At 36.2% G+C, this 16,042-nt stretch overlaps 1 protein-coding gene across 1 annotated transcript in view; it reads right to left on the bottom strand.

Moving 5' to 3' along the window:
- The window catches only part of ANOS1 (anosmin 1), a 141,937-nt gene that overhangs the window by 10,792 nt on the left and 115,103 nt on the right, over positions 1-16,042 (bottom strand). Inside the window, exon 9 of the mRNA XM_074152572.1 lies at positions 15,530-15,682. Within this exon, the coding sequence (XP_074008673.1) occupies positions 15,530-15,682 (153 nt within the window). The remainder of the gene's footprint in view (positions 1-15,529; positions 15,683-16,042) is intronic.

Genomic DNA, 16,042 nt, shown 5'->3' with positions numbered 1-16,042 from the left:
CTGTTGTTTCTGATAACCTCTGTCTTTGAGCTAGAAAATCAGGAAAAGGTGCAAAAAATTGCTATTTCACTTTCTATCAACTCAGACTGTAAATGTAGGATGAAGGATTTTAATAAACATAATTTCACATTTTTTTTATTTAAACAAAATGAACAAATGAATCTTATACTTGATAGTGGTCACATCTGGTATTCTGATAACAATCTATATTGAAAAGACAAGACTTTCTTTTCAGTGAGTATGTAATTAAAGTTATTTCAAAAAGTTTTTTGCTTGCATATACAAAAGTACATCAATAGCTATAAACTGGAATGCATCAGGACAGCACCAGCTAAGATTATCCAAAAGTATTGGTTAGAACAGGCCTTTTTGACTTCCCTAAACTTTTATTTTTAAGACTAAAACTTCTTCAGTTCTCACCTTTGTGACTGCTGTTATCTAAAAGATTTCTTCTGTGGAGAAGGACCTGGGAGTCATGGTGGACAAGTTGACCATCAGCCAACAATGTGCCCTTGCTGGCCAAGAAGGCCAATGGTCTCCTGTGGTGCATTAAAAAGATTGTGGCCAGCAGGTCAAGGGAGGTCATCTTCCCCCTCTACTCTGCTCTGGTGAGGCTGTATTAGGAGTACCATGTCCAGTTCTGGGCTCCCCAATTCAAGAAAGACAAGGAACTATGGGAAAGGGTCCAGCAGAGGGCTACAAAGATGATCAGGAGCACCTCTCTTGTGAGGAAAGGCTGAGAAACCTGGGTCTGTTTAGCCTGGAGAAGAGAAGACTGAGAGGGGATCATCAATGCTTGTAAATATCTAAAGGGTGAGTATCAAGGGGATGGGGCCAGACTGTTTTCAGTGGTGTCCAGTGACTGGACAAGGGGCAACATGCAAAACTGGAACATAGCACATGCCTTCCTTTCAGCCATATACACTCTTCTAGTGAGATCACTACCATAACTTTATTTAGATTTTTGTTTTCATCTGTCCATTACAAACTCAGTGGCAGGTACTGGACAAGTGACCCAACCTGCAGTCTAGCTGAATGTCAGCCACTACCACCAAGTTTAATGGTTCTGAATTAAGCCTAGCTGAAGCTACTACACTGTAGCCCACAGCCATATCTTTTTCTGAAAAGTCATTTGAGTAGTTAACATTAACAGAATATCCAGCATCTAACGGGACTGATTTGTGCCAGTTTTATTAGAAAGCTCTACTATCCCTTCTAGAATAGGTACGTGAGACTGAAAAGAAACTGCCAAACGCTTTCAGTCTGGTTCCCTGATATTTCAGATGTAAAGCCTTTTTTGTAGATAATCAATCTCCTTCTTCATAGTTTGGAGTTTTCTTGATTCTGTACTTGGAATTATAAGTCTTTATGAAGCTTTATAACTTCATCATTATCATGGTTAGAAAGTATACCATTTAACACTGAAAAGACTGATGCTTGCACAAACAGCAAGCATTCATCTTTCCCAGAACTCAAAATATTTGTACAGAAACATTGAACTTGAAGGACATACTAAGTGGTAGCACTTATTCGAGCAGCTCTAAGCTTGTGAAATTAGTCAACATAATAATCATTTAAGTAAGGACTCCTTAAAGGACTGTTTCAGCAGACAGCTTATTCAAATAATTGCTTTTATTCTCAAGCTTCTTTAAAAAGAAAAAAAAAAAAAAAAAGCAAATGAGAAAAATTACTTTAAAAATCCCTGTAAAGTTGCTGTCATGGACATGACCTTCAGCTGCTCAGGGTAAAGATTTCTTGATGTTTCAGACAGTTGTACAAAACTAATCTTCCCAAATAAACTAATAGCTAATGGTAATCATTTTGGCTATGATTTTAAAGTAAATTTTCTGAAGTATAAAATGAGTTCCTAGTCTTAAGAAAACATTCATATACAGACATCACATGAACAGCTTCTTAAAATTCCACATATGCTTAGCTGTTTTACTGAACAAGGGTATGCAGCCAACTTTGTTGGATAAAAATCTTAAATCTCTAACTAGAAATGTATTAATCAGGGGATGCTCCAAAGCATGTTCAAAAGATGTCTGTTTTGATTCCCCTCCTCCTACATTTCACCCAAAAAAGCCTTTAACTCCACATGAGTATCTCCACAAAGCTATCTCTCTATTGATTGTGCTTATGAAGATGTTCTTTGTCAGATTTATCTTCTTTCTCCCCCTCCCCAACCTAAACTCTTCAGTTCCACTTAAATTAAAATAAATAAATATATTTCAGTTTTTTTGGGGGGAAAAATGCACATTTATTCTCTAGCTTTAAGCTGTAAAAGCAGCTCAAATTCCCATTAATGTCAATGCCAAATACATGTTTCCCACTTCGAAAAGTTCAGGTTCATATGCACAATTTAAGCATCTTAGATTGAAAAGTTTTGCTAAAAGTACTGCAGCATATCCTAAGTCATGGCTGCATGATGATTAATTGGAATACTCTAGGCCTACATCCTACATTTGCTAAATCTCATCATCTCCCCACAGAATTTGAAGCTTAAGACCCATTCAGAAAAATCATCCAACACAATGATAATGATAATGGTCTCTGCTGTAAAAGTACTTCAGCTCTAGAGTTGTACATTATTCTGTTTGACAGGTGGTTGTTGGATGATTGGCCTTTACGGTTTGGTATTAAAATGTTGATTAATGCCAGCTGTGACAGTACTGTTATGTAGGCAACCAAATTACAAGAATTTATTAGAAAGAAAAATCAAATGGGATTTGCTGGAAAAAAAGATTTCAGAGCAGACATATTCAACAACAGCAGCTCAAATTGAGGTTTAATTACAATAAAAATTTCTGGCCTCAATAAACACAGTAACATCAAATTGATTTCTCTATCATGACAGGATTTGAAGTAATTAACAAGCAGTGTCTGATAGATCTTCCCAAGAGAATAAAACATGGTTAAAAAGTAAAGATTATAAAATAAAACATACTTATATTAAAACCTTTACCTGGCAACACAAAAGTATTAATTTAATATAAATAACAAGCATATGTTAAATGAGTATTTCAGTAAAAAAGGAAATAGCATTCTGGTTTTTTTGTCAAGTTACCTCAGCAAATTGACTCCCTCCAAAGTATATATGAATAATTAAAATGTTAACTGTATGTTAAGAGGAGTTGTTATCAAAGTTTGGGAGATAGTTAGCCATATGCAAACCTGCTGTCTTCATTCAAACCTAACCTTTCTTCAAACAGAATGCCATAAGGAGACCGAAATTTCTGTGAAGCTATTCAGTAAGAAAATTAGTGAAAGAATTAATTCTGCATGTAGCTAAAGCTTTGTATTTATTATATATTGTTATATTTGATATTTCATACAGCAAAACCTGCAATGATTATTTGTGACTGGCCACATGGGTTTTGTTCTTCTTCTCATACTTTGGGGTTAATCTTACAAGCTTCTGAGCACTCTGGCCCTGATTCAACAAAGCACTTAAGCATATGAACAGTCGTGTTGACTTCAATAGTTAGGAGCAGCTAATGGGTCAGGCCAGAAAGTTTAGTAACCACCAAGATCAAGACACTAATGACCATACAAACTATAGTTAAAAGATGGTCTTGAACACATCTTTGATTGTCTTAGACTAATAGGAAGAAGGAAATACAGAAAAATTAAGTAATTTCCTTTCTGGATCATATGCCTTGCAGCATTACTGCTCTAAAAATAGGCTATAGAAAGGGGTAAAGATTTTATATTTAATATCACAGCAGAATATGCTCAAGGCACATGAAGTGCGTTTCTCAGTATCTACAAGCTTGATAAATTGTTTCCACAGGAAAGTTATGTATAATTTTGGGGAGCTCTGTATAAATCCTGTGTCAAACAACACACTATCCAGGACAAAAATTATTTATTTCATTGTATAGAATGGTGAAGGTATGCCATGATGATTGTAAAAGTAACAATGGTAAATGGTGAAATTTATGATGCCTTGCATAAAGAAAAACATTTTCTTATCTCTGAAGTGCCCAAAGATGCGTACAAGTGAAAGGCTTCCTGAAGAAAGGTTCCTGCCCTATCTTCTCCCATTATGCAACCCCTGATACACCTTTACAGCCGTGGATTTAATAGAAGACATCACTGCTTCCAACCCACCATTCTGGCAGAAGGACGAGTAGCAGTGTTTGCTGTGCAGCATAACCTGCCTGTATTTCCACACCAAGAACTATTATGCAAATAGTTGAGATAGAATATGAAGAAGTGTCTTCTGGTCTCTCAGGCTTGTGTTCATCTGTCAATCAGGCTACCATTCCTCTCCAGGTCAAAACAGAGTTGTACAACATGCAAGTTCCCACAAACACTTTCTATGCTAAAACTCAGTTGCTGAAGAGGTCCTGAAAAATATGCAGGGAAGGCTTAAATATGGGAAAAATCCAAGTGAATAAATGAAGCAGTGTTATGTACTACTAGTTGCTTCAGTTTTGAAGACATGACTAGTATAAAGTAATCCACATGGTTTTTATTGCATTGTAATAACAGCATGACTGAAGAACAGTAAGAAAAGGACTCCTTCAGAGTACTGTGGAGAAGCAAAACATGATCTCAGTCAGTACTTGATCATAACACTTATTTATTTCTTCACATATTGGTTCACAAGCCATTCTATGCCTCTCTGAATCATGGTGTTTCTCACCAACATTTGAAATCTGAAGCTAATGATAGGAGAAGAAACAAAGGTAGAATAACAAGTGTTATTTTACTTGTGGTAGTTTAGCAAATGCAAAGGAGATATCAGTCTTAGGATACACAGGTAAACACAATTTACCTTCAACTAATCATAAGATGTTGCATTGATATGCTAATGCATTGTGAGCCTCTCTGCACTCCTCTTGTCCCTGTAAAAACTATGGTGTTGATGTGTTCTGTCTCAGGCATTTTAGGTAAGTTCTTTTAAAAAAATGAAATTAAAACAGCTTTGGCTCTTTAGCTTCCTGTGCTTTGATTCACCCAGTGGTATAAAGAAAGGAAAAAAAAGTCACCAAAGTATCAAATGTTTGGTTATGAAATTCATGGTATTCATGGCACCTCTGAGAAAAAGAACTTTTTAATAATCACCTATTCAAGCAGTATGATTAAATAAACACTGAAACCCTCAGTTGATATTTAAACTTCATTTAATAAACACTTCCTAACAAGGCAAACTATACTGTTTCCTGCTCTTATATGGAATATAAGCAGTATCATTTAAATCACAAAGATTTTGTTTCTCACATTATGCCATTTAAAACAAACTTTATTTCTATAGAACACATTCTTTGTATAATACAACGATAAGCCTTTCCAAAAATGATATTAACAATTAGTGTGTAATTTAAGGACAGGCCTGAGACACAGTATTTGTGTCCATATCTAGACCCAGGAAGCCTCAAGGTTTAAAGATGTTTATATATTGAGGGATTTAAGTTTGGGATCATCTCTAAGCCGGATTACCTCTACCCTCACTCCTTTTCCCACACACAACATCCTATACAAAGTGAGTTCAACAGTATCTCACTCTGGTTTTCTATTACAAGGAAATTTGCCTCTTGTAAGCTCCAAGTCCCACAATAGCTGCTTGCAGCCTGAAGAGAAGCTTCCTACATTACTGCCTCATAGCCATATTTTCAAAGGAAACTAAGCATCCAAAACCTGCATTTAATAAAAAATTAAAAAATAGCAAACAAACAAGTCCAAGGCTTGCTATGGTTTTCTACCTATTGAAAATGTCAGCAGGTACTCTATCATTAATTTTAGCTTTCTGTGTAACTTTGACAAATCTGGACATTAATTTAGGTGGGGAGGCTATATTGAGGGCAGGTAATCTGGGAGTCCTTCCCAGTTCCAGAGTCAAGGTACAGACCCAGCTTACCCCTAACTCCACAGTGGAAGGAGATGCAGAGACGTACCTGCTGCTCCCTTCTCTCTCATACCCTATGCAAAGGCCATACAGGTGGGTTTGCATGCATGTACAATGCTCCACCAAGTTCCAAAACTGGACTTTCATGGTATGCATCATGGTGCACCATATCAGGATGTTGCTGTGCTGAACTGTTATTCATAAATGGTATTAATACGCAGTTTCTAAATCTGCAGTTTAAGACTACTGAGTCTATGAGAAAAAGAACAGAGCAAAAGTAGGTTAAGTATCTATAAAATCATGTGCATAAAGATAGGATGAACAGAGCTTGACTGTTTTCTGTGTCTAAAATGTAAGAAGTGGCTTCAAAACAAATAAAAAATATGGTTCTTCATAGAACAAGAATTTAAAACTCTGGAACCCCATAATCCAGGATATTTCAGATGCCCAAAATTTATGTGACCCTACTGGGACACTGTATATTATCATGGAAGAGAAATGCATCAGAACTGAATAAATACAATTAACATTGGGCTCAGGAAATCCCATGAACTAGAAGTTGTCTGAAGCTGGGACAATAATCTTCAGAACTGTCATTACATGCTTGCCCTATTCTTATGCTCCTTTGGATTTACTTTTGGCCACTGAATAAAACAGAATACTTAGTGGGACTGACCTTTGGTCTAGACTAGTATGGATATTTTCATATTCAGTTTATGGTAAGAGGACTAAAAGCAACTAGTGTTTAAGAACACATTCATCAGCTGCATACATGTGACATATTTAAATTTAGATTATAATTTCACTGTCAGATACCCTTTTTTTGGTGTCTTTCCTTCCAACTCTAGCTACTCATTGAAAAAGTCTAGTTTCCTTCCCTGTCTGTAGTGTTTCTGCAACTGATTTTTATGGCCACCTTGTAAACAAGGCTAATTAAACAATACAGGTTAAAATGAGGCACTTGGAGGAAAACTCACCCAATTTACAAGAGGACACTTACTAGGTTAAACTACCTTCACCATAAGCATGATGATTCGCTGCTGATAGTTTAACCTTCCCTGGATCATAAGCTAAATATTTTACTGCAGAACTTAGGCAGGCTAAGAGGGCACTCAGGAGCAGTTATTACCTCATAGCTGATGAAAGGTATCTTGCTAAACTGCAGTACCTCTATCTTTCTACTCATAGCAGAAATAGTAGGATTGTTCCAAGCATGATAGTGTAAGCATATGAGACAAAGCTTTGACTGAATGTGACCTAGTGATACAGTTTAGGGAGAGGAGGGGAAGAACTGGATGGTAAAAAGCTTGACATTTTTATCCCTCAGTTATTCAGACTGCCTAACAACAGACATTGCCATTGATGATCTTATAGTCACACCATATAAATATATATATGCATATATAAAAATTTCTGTATTTGTTGTTAAAATAATGAACTTTATAGGTTGTGGTAATATTCAAGAAGTAATAAGAAATGTAGAAAACTGTGTTCTGGGTCGGCAGGTATTATTGAAGGAACATAAAAATGCTTGTTTTGAAAACGTATTTTTTCCTGAAGAATTAAAAATCTGGTAGGAGTTTATTTATTAGTTGGCCAGTTCATACTTTCAATGCCTTGAAGTGAGTTAAGTCTTGATAAATGATTTTGCAATGCAATATTGAATGTATATCTGCAGGTACTCACCCCACATAATGATGGTCTATCTTTGGACTGCACTCATGGATCAGGTAATTTACAATTACATTTCTATTCAATCTTGTAATGTAACTTCAAAAGAAATCAAGTTTAAATTTGTATTCAGTTATTAAGTTTAAGAATAAAAAGAAGACTTCTTTTAAATGCATAAATTAAGTCAAATAGTCTTTCAGAATTACTAAAGGTGTTCTGGAGTGCAATTCAGGTTATACTATTCAGGCTTGTGAACAGCATACACTATGTACATTTTAAAATGAAGGGGATCAATCATACGAAGTGTTAGAACTAGTTTCATGAATGTTCTGGACCAAACCAGTATAGTACAGCCACAATCTGCCTTTGGCAGACATCAGTGTGTGCCTGCTAAGCAAAATCAATCTTATGTGCTGTCTGAGCTCTGGGACCACAGCAGGTAGTTCTGATTTGGCTTCTGATAATTTGATTTCCTGGCAGACTTTGAATCAGTTCCAACAACATTCCTGGGACTAATCATTGGACAGACTTGCCCCTAAGTCTCTCACACCAAGAACTTTAACCACCTATCCTGAAAGAAATGGAAATTTGGAAGTGAGTGAAAGGTGTTCAGAAATGGTTTTCTGTTGTTCCTGTGGAAACATGAAGAAATGCAGTAAACTGTGCCCTTGAAAAGACTCCTCAGTATCATCTCATTTGCAGGGGAGATGCCACTGAGGTTGCCTCTATTGTAAATGTGATTTTAAAACTTACTATTTGTCCCACTAATCAATTGCATACTATTTGAGAAGTTGCATCCTATCTGCTCTACAAAATTGTATTATTTGTTGATGTTTTTCATGACTCCCACCAGCAACGTTTTAAGCACTGTTAGCAAGTCACATTTGGACATAAACCAACTAGTCCAAATTCTGTAGTCAGTTTATAAAGTACAACTGGAGATGGTCAGATGCTCCTCCTTTCAGTCTCTCCAGGCAGCAAAAAGGCAAAGAGATTTTAAAAAACATCAGTGCAATAACAAAAAATTTATTCCTGGAACTACATTAGCCCTATGTAAGACAAAGTTAGGGAGGAGTAGGAATCACACAGAGGATACTTTTTACAGGATACAGGATGTTCTTTTAACTCCTGAATGATTTCCCACAACAGCTAAAGCTGACAGCATTACCCACCTCCCCAGGCAGGATGCTGGGGAAGCCCATAGGATACAGACATCTGAGTCAGCTGTAGCACATGTGGAAAAGCAAAATTATGCAATGTCTAATGGTGAATTTCTAAAGAGTTGATCTAGTCAAAGATTCCTGTGCTTGGGGCAAGCTATACTAATTAAATCACTAAATACAAATGTACACTATGTGTACCCAAACAATTAGCCTCTGCTGAGCTAATGTCTCTGTATTCGCATAGAAATATGAGGGAAATATATTGGTGTATACTTAACTATAATTAACAGCAAGGTCTTCTTGTTGAAAGAACCATCTGCAACACAATGATACCTTCAAGTAGAAATATTTTACTGCTTAAATATCTATAATTAGAAAACGGCCAGCTGCTCAAACACTGATATTCCTAGTGCAACAGTCAGTACCAAACTAAATAATTCCTTAGTGTTAAGCAACTACTGCTGAATTCTTTACAATAATAGGTAGAAACTCCAACTGGAATTGAAGGGTTTTGTTAGCTTCAATGGCACTAGTTCTGTGAGAAGGGATCATAGGAAAACACAGGGAAAGCTTTCAGTTATTTTAAAACCTGCCATATGAAATACCTTATTGCAAACAAAGAGTCAGCATGTACAGTCACTTTATTTATCTCCCTGAACTAAGTGAAAGTTAATTTTGTTTTCCTAAGATCTGGTTTTAAAAGCATTCATGGCAGCTTTCTGTTTGTTTTGCCTTGCCTTGCATTTTATTCTTCCCTGTAATTTAATTCATTATTCTTGTTTGGTTGATTTATCAGACAATGGAGGATTCTTTGCCTCTCCCTGCCTTAAGTGTCGGTTTTTTTTTCCTGCTTTAGCATTTACCAGAAACACAAAGAAAGAAGCCTGAAGCCAAGCCTTAATGCATTTTAAATATTTGTCTTTTTAAGCAAAACCAAGGGGCAGATATATTGATTTTAAATATCTAGAAGTACTTTAAATGTTTAAATTAAACAGGGGATGTAAATGCTCATAGACTTCATTCAAAGAAAAGTGAAGGAAACTAAAGCTTTACCTGAGCAAGGAGAGCTACTTTATACTCAAATAACAGACACTAAGAAAACAGTACTGAAGGCAGAGTAATGGGTCAGAAAATATTATTGTGACATGTTGCTTTGGAAAGAAATCATCATAATTACATTCAAATATTTTCATGTATTATAATTGTTGCAGCAAGTGATGAGAATTGATGCAGTGAGCTCATAAAGAATATCTTTTTTTCCTTCTGTTTATGGGAAATATCTTATTTTCATACCCTGAAGATACATAAATTCACAGCAATTTGAAGGCTTTTCAGCTGAAGTCTAAAACCTCAGCTCTCTAGTTGCCAAACCACTGAGGAACAGAGGAAGCATAAGGATTTTTTTTTTATTATTTTCACACTCTCAGTCTTGATTACTGCTCAAGATACTAAGCATCTTAATTGTTCCAAGTAGCTAATCCTTTTAAGTAGGGGTTTCAGAATGCATCCAGTCTTGGTAATGGATGGTACTCTGTGACTCCAGCACCAAGGAGTTAAAAGTGACTTGTTTAAATTGATTCCACCATTTGACATAAATAGCACATAATTTCTAATTTCACACAGTTGAGATGGCCAAAAAATCTGGCCACAAGCAAGTTCTTCTTTTCATTTACAAAAGTAAGATTCATGCTGTTAAAGGAATGTACTGTGTTTCTCTAATCCCAGGCCTAAGTCAGAGGCAGTAAGTGAAAGACATTTTCTTCTTTCAGAAAGAAGCTATTGTATTTATATAATTACAACATGCTTTTGTGGTGACTCTGTCTAGCAAAATTATGTGCATTTGCTAAGCACCTTGCACTGCTTGAAGTGTGGAGTTATTTTAGCTAGCATACATCCTGAAGTAAAATTATTATTGCCATCATACTGAAGCATTCAAACTAAAAGATTATTTCAGAAAGAGATTAACTTTAATGTAAAGTCCAGATCCTACATTCCATTCATGCCTCATGCTTACCGAAGCTAATGGGACTTAAGAAATGATACTTGAAGAACAGGCCTAAATAAGTCTTTCCTGCTATCAAACTGTGGCGTGTTATGATGCATACATATGGAAATAGGATCTTCCATCCACTTACTCAGACTTTAACTCAAATACTGTGTTCAGTTTCTGAGTACTGATAAGCAATCACTTCTTTACCATATAATAAAGCCAGTTCAGTAATAGTATGCAACACTCTCTCTATTGCAGTTGCACAGGATAGAGGCCTGATCCATTCTATCCAGAGGAATGATATAAAACAAAGAGCTTAAGCCCTGATGTCATCATTATGGTCTTTCACTGACTTCCTAGAGGCACATCTGTAAATGACACTGAGGAATACATCTTCTTCTCAGTAATGGAAAAACTATCTTTCAATGTCAAGAGACGTCGCCATACATTACGGAAATCCTAAGGTGCATTGCAATAAACTGGTAGGTTCCCTCTGCAGCCTGATATTCATAAAGGACAAATTCCCTGTCATTCAGAAAACAATAACATCTGGTTTAGGGCCTTACAGATAGGACTGAACAACTTGATTTAACTTCAGAGTTCTACTTTGAGCAGATGGTTGGACCAGGTGACCTCCAGAGGTCCCTTCCAACTCATTTAAATTGTTCTATGATTCTGTTCTATTTTGTCCTTTTTAGAGAGACTACAGTGGTTCAAATTCAAAAGCAAAACAACTTCTCAGCCAACAAAGGGATCAATGAAAGTAAAGTAATAACCTAAAACAACCTTAGGAACAAGTTTGTGTTTCTTAAGTGGTCTGAGACTGCAAGAAATACACACAAGTCTTTCCTTCTATTTGTTTCTGTAATCCGTGGTGGGCTGTGATGCTACAGTGTTGTGAGGCAGTACAAAACTATTCGATAGAGCCATCTTGGTTTTGGACAGAATTTACAAAAAAAATAAATGCTCTCAGGTCTAAGTAGAATGGTAGGGCAACTGAATTCAAGAATGCAACAAAAATTTCTGAGCAGCTATTACTATAGAAAATGAGTAACATTCTTACAAAGTGAAAGACCGCTGCTTTAGTAGCTGTTAAAGTTTTCGTTACAGCTAAAAGGCACTCTATATCAACACAGCACACTGGTTTAAATGTCTTCATCTTAAAAAATTCCAAAATCTAAATAACATATTTCATCACCACTGCAACCATCTCTTTTTAGGACCATGAAGTCTATCACAGAAAGTACCCCAAAAAATTGAAAATCAAACCAGACAAAGCAAAGATTCCTACAAACAATTGAAATGTTGCTTAATTTACAAATTTCAAACATATTCAATCTTAAGACTCACATTTCTTGAATTATTTTTTGTGTCATGGGAACCATTATCAATATACTTATTTCACATAGTTTCATGATATTGTCTTAATTTTTATTTTTTTTTGTCACACATCCTAATTTAGGATTATAGAAGTGTTTTTAATAGCAAAGTACAAAATAATGATAACATCAGAGCAATCAACAGGGACTCCTGTTTTCACCCGTCATGAAGAAGACAAAGAGGTCAACTCCCTGTCAGGAAGGATTTGAACTCTGATTGCCTATGTGCCATGAAAATAGCCTAGAGGCTAGGCCATAGCATATTCCTATCAGTATTCCCTATTATAGTTGCTGCACTCTTATACCTCCTAAAACTCCTTAAACACGACTTGAGACAGTGCAGTTCATAAAGGAGAAAGATATGTGGGTACAGTTCCCAACACAGCTGGCTCCAGTAACTGCTGTCTTTCATAAAGACAAGACACAGCCAATATGCTTCTCCTGCTGTGTTCCTTGCACAGTGGAAAAGACTTGCTCTGCAGTAAATTGTCACTAGTAAATTTGCAGTCAATACCTCATGCATGTACTACATAACCTCCAAACTCCTGTAAAAGCTTATAGAAGCTGTTAGCTTCTCAGGAGCAGGTAACTGGCTATATTTCAGTTCCACATGACGCAATGGCTCTTGCTGAGTTACTGCATATGCTGTCAGTCAGAACACAGATATTTTCTTTGCAAAAAAGAAAAGAAAAAAGTGTTGCAAACTGCCATATTCTGCCCCTCTTCACACACAAAGTAAAGGGCTATCACTGTTTGTTATGTGACAAAAATGAATCATAGAATGGTTTGGGTTGGAAGGGACCTTAAAGATCATCAAGTTCCAACCCCCCTGCCATGGGAAGGGACAATTCCCACTAGACCAGGTTGCTCAAAGCCCCATCCATCCTGGTCTTGAACATGGCTGGGGCATATACCTAAACACCCTAGTGCATGTGACAGTTTGTTCCCACTATATCACCAAAATGGACCTCTGAGTTTCCCCCTTCTATAATTGCATGTACAGGGATTCACACAAGATCAGTCAGCTGTACAGTCAGCAACTCAACTGGTCCATCCCTGGCACAAGGTGACAGTATGTAAAACCATGTCATTTCTAACAGATCTGTACCACGTTTGTCTTTGAAGATCTCCAGTTATGGAGATTACACCACTTTTAAAGACTGTTATTTCCAAGCTATAAAATATTCCCTGACTTCATTTAATGTTAATTACCTCTTGTCTTGGCCACTATGAGAATGCTAACTACCTTATTTCTTTTTATAGGGATTTGTAACTTTTACTACAAATATTATTTCCAGGTATGTAATACAGTGTGGAATTCAGCTCCAGATTTAGATGTCAACATTTAAGTAACTTTGGTGCAACATCTATTTATAAGCTTGATATCCAAGTTACTATTATAATTAGTGGACACCTAGTTCAAGATATCTACTTTAGAACAAAATTAATATTCCTGTCTTGTCATGATTTTTCCTCCATTAACCTCCATAATTCATTATAAAGATGAATTTGGACAACTACTTGTAAGGTGAATTTCATTAGGAGTGTTGACAGTTTGGTCATAGGACAAATAATCTTTCTTCTGGAAACAGGCTGGGAGGAAAAGGGCCGCAGCTGGATCCACTGGGCTGAATCTTGTCTGTGGACTGTGAGTTGCACCACCCGGCCTTACACCTGTGGGAGACATCATAGCCTCCCCATCTTGGAATCTTGTCCTCATATTTTTCAGTCCAAACTGCTCAGAATTGAACCTCAGCTCACAGAGAGACATTAGGCACCTCTAAGCCTTCTACAAATGAGTTGTCTAGGCTCCCTTCAGTACTCAATAAGGAAAAGAGGCATCTCCAGAGAATGATTCAGCTGCTGTGTGGGATGAATTCAGAAGTCACCTGCTTTTTTTTTTTGACTATAAAAGGAGCTTGGACAATTTGTTGACATCTCACTTCCAGAAGGCTTACGCTTAAGTCCCAAGCTCAGAAAATAGAAATCACACTTCAGATAACCAAAATCATATTAGGTAAACTTAGTATTCACAATTAAAAATCCCTCAAATTTTATTTAATCTTAAAATTACTCCAGCTTTCCATGAGGTTAGGTAAAAATTAAATATAATGGAGAAAGGCAGAAAAAAGAAAACTAGTATAGCCAAAATACGCAGGGACAAACCTCTAAAATGTGTATGTAGTCAGCCTGAGCCAAAGCTTGCAGATTTTATGAAGGAATAAGCATTTGATTGTAAAGTATTTGATATAGCAGGGCTAGAAAGTAACCATTCAAACAGGCAGGCACTTTTTAAGAAAAAAAGATACCTCTCACAATCTCTCACACCATCTAGTGTGACATATTCTTATGTTACACAGCATAACCGAAGGGTTATACAGCCTTTCCTCATTCAGGGTGGTGCTGCATGTACCTAAAGACAAAAGAACTTAAATATTTCTAAAATTATTTGAAAAATTCCAGAAGAAAAGGCGATTATCCATTTTGTAGCCCTTTATTTCAAACACAAAAATTAAATGGATTTTATATATGTGCTACTGCCACAAATGTAGATTGCTCCAAGTTAAAACACTAAATATTAGCACATTTTCAAATAGCAGCACATGAACCTGTTATGGCTAAGCTGGAGCAACGTGTAACAATCTATATGCTCCTAAAGGGCAAGAAAGTAAAATCCCCTTTTTGATTTCTGAATCTGATTAGGCACTTAAAATTTATGGCATTTTCATTTAGACTGGAAGACTTAAACATAAAATTGCTGTTAGATTTTTCTGAAAAAGAGAAGAGTTCATACAGCCTAGCAGAAAACCAACTTAAAGATTTTTTTCAGTGGTTGTGGCCAACTATTCATCCTGTCCTAATTCAAGGTGACTGATAAAGTTTTGCATAAAGCCTACTGTGGCATTAACATAAGCCAGTATAACTCTAAATTTTGTGGTTCAAACTACAGTTTTTGTGACAACATTGCATGGTTTCCATATACATTAATTTCCTGATTAATTTCCCAACTGACAAAGTCCAACAAGTGATACTGCAGTGGCATCAGCAGAAAATCCACCCAGGAACTGTATGTGCTTGAGACCACACTCCAAGGAGACAACATTCATAGCCACAAAAGCTCTGTTGAACATAAGGCCAAATTCCACTTCCCTATTTAAAACTTTACAGAAGTGATTTCCACTGAACTAAAAAAAATCTCAGCTCTGGGAAGATGCAGCGTCCCAACATGACTGACTGTAATTTTTGGATAGCTGCTTCATATCATTTCCCTCTGCCAGACATTTACACATCCATAACACAAATAGGAGAAGCAATGTTTCACTCTAACATGAGGGTGAAGGGAGGATAGGTGTAGGATTTAACTTTGAAAGATTGTACAAGGTTCGTTATATTATATCAGTGTTCTGCAGCTCTCAGGCAGTTGATGACAGTTCCTCCTTAGGAAAAATACTAAAATAAAAATTTGACAAACCTGTCTTCTTCCAGTAGACTTTGACCTGAAGTTGATTGTCCTGATAGAAAGGAGTTCCAATTTTAAGAAAACGAGTGGTTTTTCTTCTTTGAAATGTTGGGTAAGGATCTACCAGTCCTTTCTGCGGTTTCCCAGCAGAAGATGTCTGTTCCTCTGTAATACACAGAACAATCAGGAATTATTTAAAATACAGTTCTGTATAATGACTGTTAATGGTGCTGAAATTCAAAAAATAATACTATCTTCAATCCAGATTATCTTATTTCAGTAATTTACCTAAATGAAATTAATATAAAAAACAAACTGTCTATAATGGTTGAAAAGCATATAATTTGTCTGAAATTCAGTCAAAAAAAGTATTTTGGATGGAGAGAGAAAAAGATAAATATATTTTAATATGAAAATGCTCTGTAAATTTTCAAAAGAATAATAAAGAAGGGGAGTGTATTTATATCCCCAAGAACAAGAAATGCTAACACATTGACTTTTTAAACAGGCATAGTATCTAGCATA

This window comes from Numenius arquata, chromosome 1 (genome assembly GCF_964106895.1).
Source record: "Numenius arquata chromosome 1, bNumArq3.hap1.1, whole genome shotgun sequence".
NCBI lineage: Eukaryota > Metazoa > Chordata > Aves > Charadriiformes > Scolopacidae > Numenius > Numenius arquata.
The sequence above is the reverse complement of the archived record's forward strand: the minus strand, read 5'-3'. Positions and strand labels throughout refer to the sequence as shown.